General features: G+C 44.6%; 1 protein-coding gene across 5 annotated transcripts in view; it reads right to left on the minus strand.

The window, feature by feature from the left end:
- The window catches only part of LOC143105323 (suppressor of tumorigenicity 7 protein homolog), a 32,130-nt gene that overhangs the window by 7,948 nt on the left and 11,483 nt on the right, over window positions 1–12,699 (minus strand). For all 5 annotated transcript variants that reach the window (XM_076269411.1, XM_076269410.1, XM_076269409.1 and 2 more), the window contains 9 exons: window positions 6,895–6,977; window positions 5,883–6,042; window positions 5,402–5,456; window positions 5,071–5,186; window positions 4,650–4,725; window positions 4,138–4,292; window positions 2,418–2,515; window positions 1,460–1,574; window positions 930–1,002 (listed from right to left, as the gene is read on the minus strand). In XM_076269411.1, coding sequence (XP_076125526.1) covers window positions 930–1,002; window positions 1,460–1,574; window positions 2,418–2,515; window positions 4,138–4,292; window positions 4,650–4,725; window positions 5,071–5,186; window positions 5,402–5,456; window positions 5,883–6,042; window positions 6,895–6,977 — 931 coding nt within the window. The remainder of the gene's footprint in view (window positions 1–929; window positions 1,003–1,459; window positions 1,575–2,417; window positions 2,516–4,137; window positions 4,293–4,649; window positions 4,726–5,070; window positions 5,187–5,401; window positions 5,457–5,882; window positions 6,043–6,894; window positions 6,978–12,699) is intronic.

The raw sequence follows: 12,699 nt of genomic DNA on the forward strand, positions 1-12,699 counted from the left end.
GAAACTACACGTGGCACGGATTTGTGGGTAATGAAGTTCGTTTTGGGCTACACTCATTGCCCAAAGTAGTCAAAGAACTTCATTACCCATACATCTACTGCAACTTAAGCACGTGACAACTCGCACTCTGTCGGTGTTTGACAGTTTTTACTCTTTTGTTTGTCAAAATCTAGCGCGAAATTAAACACTTACTATAGCATTCCCAAACGGCAACGATAGTCTGTAGAGTAGCCTTATGTTTGATGAAGGGATTTCCTTAAAGTTAAAGAATAATTTGACCCTTGCTGCTAAAACGATGTAGGCTACAAATTATTATTATTTTGCTCATATTCACTCAGACTTGATTTTATTTTGGTATTGTCTTACCTCAACAATAGGCTACAGCTCATTGAAAACAATCAGATATAACTCTAGAAAATCTATAAAGTCTATAAAAATGTATTTTTATGTTGTATTTGGCTGCTTTGTTTGGCTGAAATGACTATTCTTTTTTTCATTTCAATATAGTATATGATACAAACCTCAGTTTAGATAATCATATTCACACATTTGTATTTGCCTAATTGACATGACCATGATAATTGATAATATAAAATTAATGTGCACCTTAAGCAAATGATAAAAAATCTTTCAGAATGCTTTCCATTCTTCAACTGCATCGAACTGCATCGAATCGCATCGCATCGAATCGTACTGAATCATTTTTTATGAACATGTATCTTTTCTTGTATTGAATCGTGCCCATGTATCTAGATGTGAATCGTATCGTCTTTTACATGAGAGATTCACACCCCTAGCGTGCGTGCGTACACACACACACACACACACAGCAGCCGATGGCCGCAGGCAAACAGGTATGGTGTGAGCACCTGTGTTATAGGAACACTTGTGTCATTGTGAGAGAGAGAGAAGGGACTAGGCGGACTCACTTGTCAGATACAGCTCTGGCTTTGAGGAGGGCTGCTGTGTAGCATATTGTTGCAGATTTAGGTAAACTAATATCTGTGAATAGAGGAAAAAGACAACACATAGACAACTGTTATGGGAGCAGAATGGTGTGGACACAAAAGGCATAACTCCATCTCTATCCCCACATGAAATCTAATCTACAGCCTGGGGAGGGAGAGAGGGCAGACATCAGCTCAGATGGAGCTTGGGGCACTGCACGTGCACAATTCAACCACCAGAGGGAGTGAGTGAGCAGCACAACAGTGGAGGAAATACATCCTTCTGTGTAGCTGTGTTTGAGAGAGAGAGAGAGAGTGTGTGTGTGTGAGTGAGAAAGTGTTTGTGTGTGTGTGTGTGTGAGAGAGTGAGAGTGAGAGTGTTTGTGTGTGTGTGTGTAAGTGTGAGTGAGAGTGAGAGTGAGAGTGAGAGTGAGAGTGTTTGTGTGTGTGTGTGTGAGTGTGTGTGTGAGTGTGAGTGTGTGTGTGAGAGTGAGAGAGCAAGAGATCCTCACCGTCGTACTTGGCGAGCACTGCCTGTACGTCGGCGTAGTTCTGCAGCTCCAGCAGCGACTCCAGCAGGTTTTCGTGGATATTGAACATACTGAGGAGAGGGAACTCCTTCATTAACTGGAAAACATACAACTGTTGTTACATGTAATACTGCGGGCACGGGCCAGTGCAAAGGAGAACAAAGAGCAAATAGGTGATGAGGTAAACACAAATGTAAACAACAACAAAAACAAGAAAGAAAGACAACAGCCATGACAGATCTCAGTCAACTTCTTTCCCATAAACCTTCCTTCCCATATCACCCCCCCCCCCCCAAGTATCGCCCCCTATGTAAATAACAACAATCAAGAAAGAAAGAGAAAAAAAACATGACTTGAATCAACATTTGCTCTGCATGGATCCCCATCCTCTCCATGTAGCTATGCTCCCCCACACACTCCATCTCTACCCTGTCACCAGGGTCTCTTCACTACAGGAATATGTGTCTGTCGAAGCTGAAAAAAGCTGATGCTGTTTTTAATGCAACTCGAACGGATTGATTCTTCACCTTGGTTTTCTACTGCAGTCACACGGCTGAGAGCTAATACCACAGCCTGAGTGCAAGTGACATTCCCACCACCCACAAGGTAATGTGGCACATTCCTCATTTTAATTTGCCTATCAGACTGAGTAACACATGAGCAGCAGATATCAAGGGCTTTTCATATGAAACCATAACAAGGAGAGATGGAGGCAAGCTAGGTAGGTAAGGCTGTGTTGTGTGTGGTGTGTGTACAGTATATACACGTGTGTGTGTGTGTGTGTAAGGGTTCACAAACTTTAAAGCAGCACTGTGTGTGTGTGTATATGTGTGTGTGTGTGTGTGTGTGTGTTTGTGTGTACAGTATATACATGTGTGTGTGTGTTGTGTGTGCGTGTGTGTGTGTGCGTGACAGGCCTGCCAGCCTGATACATACTTACATCTCTCATCATTTTGACTGCTTCCCTCGTCCTCCCAAGCTTTCGGGAGCACATGGCAAGTCTCCTCTTAATGTAAACTAATACATTTGTGTCCCTTCCTAAACACAGACACAGAGGAGACCAATTGAGGCAGGCATCTACAGTAGAGGAGCATCACAATCACAAAGCCATAACATTCCTTATTAACGTGGGTTGTCATCATAACAAGGGCAGTGGTGCACAGATCTGCATCTGCATCTACTTGGCTCTGAACATTGTGGGGGGGGACTTTTCCACCGACAGAGAACGGGTTCTTGAAGCGGTTCTAGTCCGAATTCTTGGTGCGATCTAGTGAAGTGGCCTGCATTTCCACCGGTTTTGAAATTTGTGTCATCCACAGAGGGTGTTGAATGCACAACCAGTATTTGTATATAAGTATAAGTATGTATACTCTTTTGGTCCCGTGAGGGAAATTTGGTCTCTGCATTTATCCCAATCCGTGAATTAGTGAAACACACTCAATGAACACAATGAACACACAGTGAGATGAAGCACACACTAATCCCGGCGCAGTGAGCTGCCTGCAATAACAGCGGCGCTCGGGGAGCAGTGAGGGGTTAGGTGCCTTGCTCAAGGGCACTTCAGCCGTGCCTACTGGTCGGGGGTTCGAACCGGCAACCCTCCGGTTACAAGTCCGAAGCGCTAACCAGTAGGCCACTGGCTGCCCCTTAAAGTTACAAGATGGAGAGATAATGACGAGAGATGTGATCCTGTCAAAACAGTAGAAACAAGACTAGAAACAAGTAGGGGTGAAGGTCAACGCCCACTGGCCACGGCATTCGCGTCTAGGGATTTGACGCTCAAGAGATTGAGCCGGTGGGCTTTTTTTCCCGTTAAAAATAATAAGAGTTCTAAACTTTGCCGTCACTTGGTGCGCGTCAGACGCTGCCAGTGGGCGTTGGACTTATTAGGCAATAACTGAAATAATCTAAGCTGTGTAATGATGGTGAATGTCAGTTTGTTTACCTGATTTTGGACCAACTTTTCAGGCGGATCAAAATGCTCAAACATTTGAGAGAGATAGTCAAAATTTGCTCAAAATTTGAGAGAGAGAGTCAAAATTTGCTAAAAATAGTTAAAAATGTGTGCAAATCAGTATGGAGCCCCTTCCTCTGTTTGGTGGAAAGGCCTATGCGAGTATTCAAACCTTAGGCAAATAGCTTAGGTCTACCCGTAACACATCTCTCGCATCACCACTTTCAGTGAGAGTATCTGTGAAGAATGTAGAGTCTAAAATGCAGTTTAAAATATCAGGTGAAAGTATGTAGCCACAGCTACACATTCAGACAGCATATATATTTCGGGAACAATGGCACTCTCATTCCTTGGGATCCTGGCATTCCGGCCAGTCCCTTCTGTCTATTTGGGAACAGCTGGAACTCTCTACAACAGTCTAGATCAGACAGCTACCCAGTTCGCATGTTTAACAGTGCATATCGGTCAGTGGTGCCTGGGTGTGTACGAGTAGGAGTGTGTGTGTGTGTGTGTGTGTGTGTGTAAGGATGTGCGAATGCAAATGTGAGTGTGTGAAATTACAAGTTCACCAATGCTGTAATTGTAATGGTTTTATCTTACCTTATTTGTGTGTGTGTGTGTGTGTGTGTGTGTGTGAGAGAGAGAGAGAGAGTCCGTGTGTGTGTGTGTGTGTGTGTGTATAGTATACATGTGTGCGTGCACTCACTGTGTTGCGCTTCATACTGTGATCCGTGATGCTGGAGCTGTTGACTGCGTCGGTAGCAGCCCTCTCCTGCCTTCAGCGCTTGTTTGAAGAGCTTCTCTGCCTCCACTATGGTAGTAGCCTCTTCTTCAGCTAATAGGATGTATGCAGTGGCACAGCTGTACAACACACACACACACACACACACACACACACTCATCAAACACTGGCAACAACATCCAGGTGATAGGCAGACAGCCACTGGCGAGGCAAATCTGCTGGAATGGGAATGTGAAATAGTACTTTAGAAAATGGGTTTTATTTTATCCACATCCGAAGTGGCCAGACATGGTAACCACCAATGTGAGTGAAGACAAAGTGAACACATGTTTTCCACTGCAATATTGTTTACTTGTTGAGTTACGTTGCCAGAGCAACCAGCAGTCAATTCAAGCCAGCAACCAACCAACAATAACTTTACTTGAACAGTGGCTATGTTTTTAGCAATTTGATGAAAGTAGTGTGTGTGTGCTCACTCTTCCAGCTCCAGAGCTTCATGAGCAGCAGAAATCCGTGCCTGTGGGTTCCTTTCTCGCCAAGCCTTTTGCATTACTAGAGAGAGAGAGAGAGAGAGAGAGAGAGAGAGAGAGAGAGAGAGAGAGAAAGGGGGATGCAAGAAACAGAGGGAGGGGATGGGAACACGGTTGTACTGCACTTTGACCTAAGCATTTCCAACATACTGAATATGCTGCAGCAACGGCTCACAAGAACTACATGAAGATGTGGGCCTGAAAAGAGAGTTTGTAATGTGAATGTTTAAGAACTTATAAAACAAATAAAGCGGCAGATGGGGGGGGTTTGGGGTATCATGCTCCTGCCATGGATATCACCTAACTCACACACACACACACACTCTCTCTCTCTCTCTCACACACACAGACAGACAGTATCTCTTACTAGCATCAGCTGGCCGCAGGTGATCCGAGTCACACGTGAAAAAGGTCTGGTGGTCTTGTGCCGAAAGATTCATGTCATAATATGTGAGCGGCTCTCGACCCGTCACCCATGTGTACCTGGAACACACACACACACACACACACACACACACACACACACACACACACACACACACACACACACACACACACACACACACACACACACACACACACACACACACACACACACACACACACACACACACACACACACACACACACACGTTAGGATCCTTCCACACTATTGAAAATAAAAAGATTAATGGTGGACCAACACATTAACAGCTCACCTGTTGTATTCGGCTCCTCTGAATAAGTTAAGTGGATTTCTCCATACTTTACATTCTGGGGGAGAGATCAGGCAGATAAACGAGCATTTACTTTCAGTCATACTGTACGCCATATGTCATGTGTGGCCATTTTTGATGGTTAGGGCTGACATTCACAACACTTCTTCAAAGAAGAGAGTGGATATACACACACCAGTCCGGATACACACACACACACACACACACACACACACACACACACACACACACACACACACACACACACACACACACACACACACACACACACACACACACACACACACACACACACACACACACACACACACACACACACACACACACACACACACACACACACACACACATCAGTCCCCACCCCGCACCCACACACACACAACACACACACACACACACACACTAAGACAGAAATTGTTGGAGGTGTTTGGTGAATGCAGGCCCTCTGGGCGGTCTCTCCCACCTGATACACTCTGTCGGTTGGAGTCTGCATCTCCGTTACTGGTGTTGGAGTTGCTGGGGGAGCTGTTGTCCACACCGCCCAGCAGGGGGCGCAGGTGGCTCACAGACACCTGCTCGATGAAGGAAGTGCCGTACTTCCTGAAGTACCACCACTCAAATATCTGCACACCAAAGATGGAGGACATTTTAGCCATTTAGGGGTAATGTAACTGGCAGCTTCACGTTGCAGGCTTTTGGGATATTTTTAGCACAGTTTCAGCACACGAGAGAGAGAGAGAAAGAGAGAGAGACACAACCTATTCTCTCTTTGACAGACAGAACGACAGCAAGTGCTTAAACAAAAAATTGCATTATAAGATTCTAGATAGCATAGCCTCTTCAATACATGTAGGGTTACAGCCAGCAATAAAGAGTTGTCATCTATTTCTGTCAATCAGGAAGATGACTTGTAGAGCTGCTCTTAAGCACAAGCTGCTACGTGTCACATGCTCCCTGACCTCTTTATCTCACCACACAACCAATCACACATGACATGACACGACAAACGAACCCTTTTAATATCACTGATGACCTTTCCATTTTGTTTACAGTAAAAATAAGACCTGATCTTTTAAGGATGGCATTTGTAGCCTGGTCATTTACTGATAGCACATCTTTATCTCCACAGATGCACCCTGGGAAGTGAATGCCTGGCTCCAATATTTGGCTTATTGGAACACATTACCATTTAGGGACATGCATGAGCGCTTTTTACTTATTTACTTATTCATTTGGCTAACGCTTTTAACCAAAACAACATACATATGTCAACTGTGGCAGCCAGGAACTGAACCCTCACCTTTTCACCTGCCTGCTAGCCCAGTTCCTTAACCACTACCTGGCTCAAATATTTGCCTTATTATACAACACATTTGCCATTTGGGGACATGCATGAGCACTTCACTAGGCAATCTGTGCACGGATGACTCAAAGACACAATTAAAAAATAATAACCAACTGTCAAGAAACCTTACCAATATGAGGCCCGAAATCAAGGAAGACGTCCCCGTCAAAGCCACGTAAAACTTGGGCGTCAGCGTGTTCAGGAACATGCTTACTGTGGATGGAGCAAAGACAGAGACAAGGAGAAGTGAAGACGATGCAAGAACTCTGCTATTATAAAGCATAATGCATACAAACAAACATCCACACAAAGGCACACAGACACAAACAAAAGACACCTCCACACAAAAAATAGACAATGTGAAAAAATGAAAATGTGGTGGTGGTGTGTGTGTAGGGAGGGGGTGGGGGGAGGGGGCTGGTGTGTGGTGGAGCATTCAGATGACAACCTAGCCTAGCCAAGCACACTGCCTCATAGCTTAAAGCCAAACAAAATGGCAAAGAGAGAGAGACAGTTGCCCCAATATAGCATTGTTTTTGCAACAGAATTAATTCGCATAGCAGACAAATGTGTTTGTACAATGTGAAGGGAGTTTGGTATTGCTATACTAATATTTGCCCAGAGATGACAGAGGAGATCTGGTAGATGAAATGACCTGTTATGTTATCTCATAGCAGTAGGAGAACAGAAACACACTCACACGCCAATGTCAGCTGAGTGTGTGTGTGTGTGTGTGTGTGTGTGTGTGTGTGTGTGTGTGTGTGTGTGTGTGTGGAGAAGTGGCAGGTGAGCACACCACAGCAACACAAAGGCATCAGTGAGAGGTTTGAATGGAAAAGAGAGCAAGAGAGAGTGTGTGAGAGAGAGAGTGAGAGCAAGAGAGAGAGATGAGGGGAAAGTGAGTGAGGGTAAGGGGGGGGGGGGGTGGGGGGGTTGGCCTTGCAGACTTAGCGGCCGGTGCTCCAGTGGCAGCTGGGGCCCATTCAGCCAGCTGGAGTGCTGCTCTCGCCCTGAGAGTCCCATTCACACAAACACACACACACCACACCAGCACAGAAGAGAGAAGGGGAAAAAAAAGAAAAAAAAGAGGGAACATAATGATGATAATTAAGGAAGAAAACCATTGACTAGTTAATTACACATCCCGGGAGAAAAGACAAATGTAAAAAAGTAATCAAGGGGACTACCCAACCTACACACAGTTCTTTGATGTCCCACTTTGCCCTTAATAAGCCAGTTCAGGGTGCTGGGAGAAGATGGTGTGTACAGTAGGCATGCTGCCTTTAACTCAAGGTCTAACGTCAGCCACAGGTCAGAGATCAGCTTGCTCAGTGAAGTTCTTAATAGCATCGACCTGGTAACTGTAAACACCACTCTACAAACCTTTTTTTTGCACACAAGGCTGGATGCTCCCATCCAGGCTCTTCCTCCAAGACAACTAAACTATGGAGGGTGGCAGGCTCTTCGGGCTCTTCCTCCAAGACAACTAAACTATGGAGGGTGGCAGGCTCTTCGGGCTCTTCCTCCAAGACAACTAAACTATGGAGGGTGGCAGGCTCTTCGGGCTCTTCCTGAAAGACAACTAAACTATGGAGGGTGGCAGGCTCTTTGGGCTCTTCCTGAAAGACAACTAAACTATGGAGGGTGGCAGGCTCTTCCTAAAGATAGATACAGTAGATAGATAGATACTTTATTGATCCCCAAGGGAAATTCAAGAATTGACCTGACTGTTAAAAGACAACTAAATATGGAGGGTGGCTGATGAGCACTCTGGGGATCTACACTGCTGCTCCCAGAGGAGATTCATATGGTTACGAGAACAGTCAATTAATCTATTAATTATTTTCTGGATTAAATTATTAGTTTAATTGACAAAATGTCAGAAAATTGTGAAAAGAACCTAGGCCTATAACCCAAAGCCCAAAATGTTGTCTACAAATGCCTTGTTTTGTCCACAGGCCAAATATTTAGTTTAGTCATAAAGCAGTAAGTAAAGCAGAAATACTAGGGTATTTAAGGTGGCCAAAATGGCCAAAACCGGTTAACTAATTACAAAAATAGCTGCCGATTAATTAAATAGTTGACAACTAATGGTTGTACTAATATTAACTAATTGGTTAATCAATTATCTGTTGCAGCCCCAGAGATCATCCCCACAGACGATGTAGAAGGTGCAAGAAAAAAGTGGCTTTGTCTAAAATTAAGATGATAAAACACACCAGACCAAGTTGAGTAGCTCTTAGAAAGAGAGGGGTGGTGGTGGTGGTGGTGGTGGGTTGAGAGGGCAATCAGTCCATCCCACATCAGAACACCATCCTAAAGGGCCCATTATCACTATTAGCGGTGGTTTCTCTGACTGCTGCCGTGATGCCATTGCTATACTGGCTCCAGGGATCCACAGCATATTAGCCCTCTCACGGCAACACAACAACTGACTGAGCTGAAAAAAATCCATCGATTCACTGAACAAGGCCCGTTTCGCTGCTCCTGAGCTAATGCTCCTGAGCAAAGAGCAACGTTTCATGCAGTAGTAATTCCTAGCTAAGGTCTCCTCTGCACTGTAACTTGATTGTTATTGCTCATTTCTATAAGTCACTTTGGATAAAAGCATCTGCTAAGTAATTGTATATGTACGACCTAAAACATACAGAGCTGAACAACCATAGCACCAGAACGACTGGCAGCAACCAAGCATAACAGTGTGGGACTGGTGCAACTGATTGAAGTGTTCCCGACTGGCACATCACTGTTACAGCCAGGGCAATACAGTTTCAACCCTTTTAGAATGTGATGCCTGTCTACAACAAAACCTATAAGAGGGTGGTAATGACATTCTCACAAACGTATCAAGTATTACATACCTATTACTTACAGTATAGCAACAATACTTATAATCACTGTAGTCAGTATCACTGATGTCAATAAAAGCCAACAATAGGACGGTCATCTAGGGATTCTAGGCTATTCTAATCTCTGCTTACGACAGAGACCCTTTTCCAAGTTTTTGTGAAAATGCATCAACCTGGTGGAGACCTCTTTCACAAGCAGCCAACTAACTAGCCCTTTCACAAGCAGCCAACTAACTAGCCCTTATGCAAGCAGGCAACTAACGTAGCACCCCAACCCCTACCCACCCACCAGCCCCCAGATTTGTGCTGGCCCCTTGTATTTACTGACCCAGAAAAGTCACTTTTAAACAAAACTGTTTATTTATTATTGTAATGAGCTCCCTCTTTTTAGCAGCCTCCCATACTTAGCTTCAACCAGTTAGCATCACAGGTGAGCTGAGCTGGCGTCGACTGGTGCTGGTGACTGGCGGGAAAAACGGCAGGCCAGTGACTGGCCCGACATGTTCTTTTCCTTGCCCTCAGCCAGCGTGCCATTGCTTATGTTAAACCCTGATGCAAGACTTAACAGGAGTCCCACAGCCCTGGCTGACAGTGTTGGAATTAGCCCTGTAACTAAGACCCAGTGAAGTCTGCACTGATTCATGTCAAGCAGGTTAAGTAGATCCTCTCCCCGCCGTGTGAGTGAGCTAACGGGGCTGATTGGTAGATCAGCGTGTGTGTGGCTCTGGGGAAGGCAGAGGCCTGACATGAGGTCTGTGTTTTAGGAGGAGACGTGGGTGATGGGTGTGGGTGTGTGTGTGTGTGTGTGTTTCAGGGGGACAGTCACAGGCTGATGACTCAACGCAAGGTCACAGTCACTTAATCTAAAGGTTGCTGTTGGTGCGGGGCAACAGCTCATGCTCATGTTACACACACACACACACACACACACAGTCATGGGAATGTAGCCATGTCCACAAACAGTAAAGGGTACTCAAGGTAATTCTCAAGAGGATAGTCCACCAAGTGTGAATTTTGAGCCTGAGGGCATACAGACATACGATCAGATCAATGGATGATGTAACATCTCAGTACAAACGTTGGAAACTGAATGAATATCGACATTACATTGGACCTGCATCACCACAAAAAGCCTTCTAAAGATACTGGCTCTATTTACACGCCATTTTCCATCAGTACGAGCCTCCCACAGAATTACCAAAGTAGCAGCTCTCTTCCTAGATACGAAGACACCGCACAAACCCGGGCCCTACCAATCCATTGTTTTAATAGTGTGGGGGTTGGTAATCTTCTGGCTTCCGAAGGTAAAGGTTACCATGACTACCACAAGGCGACTGCCTGCTGGTTATATCAGTGAGAGTATTAGGATGCGGACGCGGAGAGGGAATTCAGCAGAGATGACAGCGAGCACATTCACACAGTTCACTTCAGGGGGATTCTTTCCTGTGTGTTTAAGCATAGAGTGCTCCTGCATAGAGTCTGCCGTCTTCCAACACCAACAGATGAAAAGCTAAATCTGCTGTAAATGAGAAGGCAAGCAGCCTCGTCATTTAGATATCTGTAAGGTACACCACCAGTTGAGCTGTCGCTGCTGTCTGTATCTGTTTTCCAAGTGTCCAGCACACTCATGATGAGTCTGAATCCGCAGGTAAACATACATGGCTCAGTGTGTAGAGAAGAAAATCAATATGTGATGCAAATGGTGCACACACACACACACACACACACACACACACACACACGAAAAGGCTGGACCTTTCCACAACTAAAACACCAGCAAAAAAGGGTTGTGTTTCAAATAATTCAATATTATATATGCTAACAATTAAAATGGTCTCAAAGCAGCTTACAACAATGAGCAAAAAATAAGAATTAAGCCTTCAGACAAAAAGAGGATGAACTGCTAATGAATGATGAACTGCTTGGCTAAAATCGGACACGCGTCTAGTCCTAAAAATCCTGGAAAACAATTCCAATAGATGGTGCTGTAAAGGAAGTTTTTCTTCATTCCGGGGACAAAGAACAAACCCCCTGGCATACAGTACACACAACGCAGGCCATGTGAGGCTTTGTACACGGACCTAAAACAAACATCATGATGTATCAGATTGACCTTGGTGATGATGAGGCACACTGATCCGTGGTGTGTGCTAAAGCCGACCACTTAACTAAATGCCTTTGGGACGATAACCACCTGTGACCAATATCACAATCTATTATCAATAAGCTTACTGATAATGACTAAATCATGCAAATTGGAAAATCGTTCATTAAAAAAAGAGGCAAACATAAAAACATGACCAATCATCTCCTAACAAACTTAATTTAGATCACATAAACACAATCAAATTGATCAACACAAAGAGGCCATTTGCAGTTACCAGTTGCAGTGCTCAGTCCTAACCAATAACAATGTCGCTTTCCATATGAAATGCCATCAGAAGCAATGTAAATCCAGACAGGTGTTAGATGTGGTCGTACTGGATCTAGTTAGCACTCTGGCTGGATCATACTGTACAAACTGCCACTTATCCAGAGACACATCAGGGAAGTCAGCAAGCAAGCAGTGTGTATTAGGATAATGTAGAATGAATGGACTAGGCCTATACTCTCATCATCAGGGAGAGAAGGCACGATCCACTAATGAAAGAAGGCTGGCTTTGTAATCTCTCTTGAAAGAAAAGTTAACGAGAGAGAGAGAGAGAGAGAGAGAGAGAGAGAGAGAGAGAGAGAGAGAGAGAGAGAGAGAGAGAGAGAGAGAGAGAGAGAGAGAGAGAGAGAGAGAGAGAGAGAGAGAGAGAGAGAGCAAACAGTCAGAGAAAGTGTTTTACTGAACCGGTATTTTACACTTTACATTATTGTTACATCCAACGACAACCAACCAAGAACGAACGAACGAACAAAAGAGAGAGTGAGAGAGAAAGTGGGGGGTGTCAGAGACTGTGACAACAGAGACGGAGTGCATGAAATCCGCTTCCCCTTTCAGAGGATGAAGCAGCCCTTGCAGGACAACACCAATTTACAACATGACAGTAATGAGAGTCCAGAGTCAGACCAACAGATGACAACACACACACCCTCCACCC

This window comes from Alosa pseudoharengus, unplaced genomic scaffold (assembly GCF_046254945.1).
Source record: "Alosa pseudoharengus isolate Yale_2024_CS ecotype anadromous, Long Island Sound unplaced genomic scaffold, YU_APseudo_1.1 YU_APseudo_1.1_scf_10, whole genome shotgun sequence".
NCBI classification, from domain to species: Eukaryota; Metazoa; Chordata; class Actinopteri; order Clupeiformes; family Clupeidae; genus Alosa; species Alosa pseudoharengus.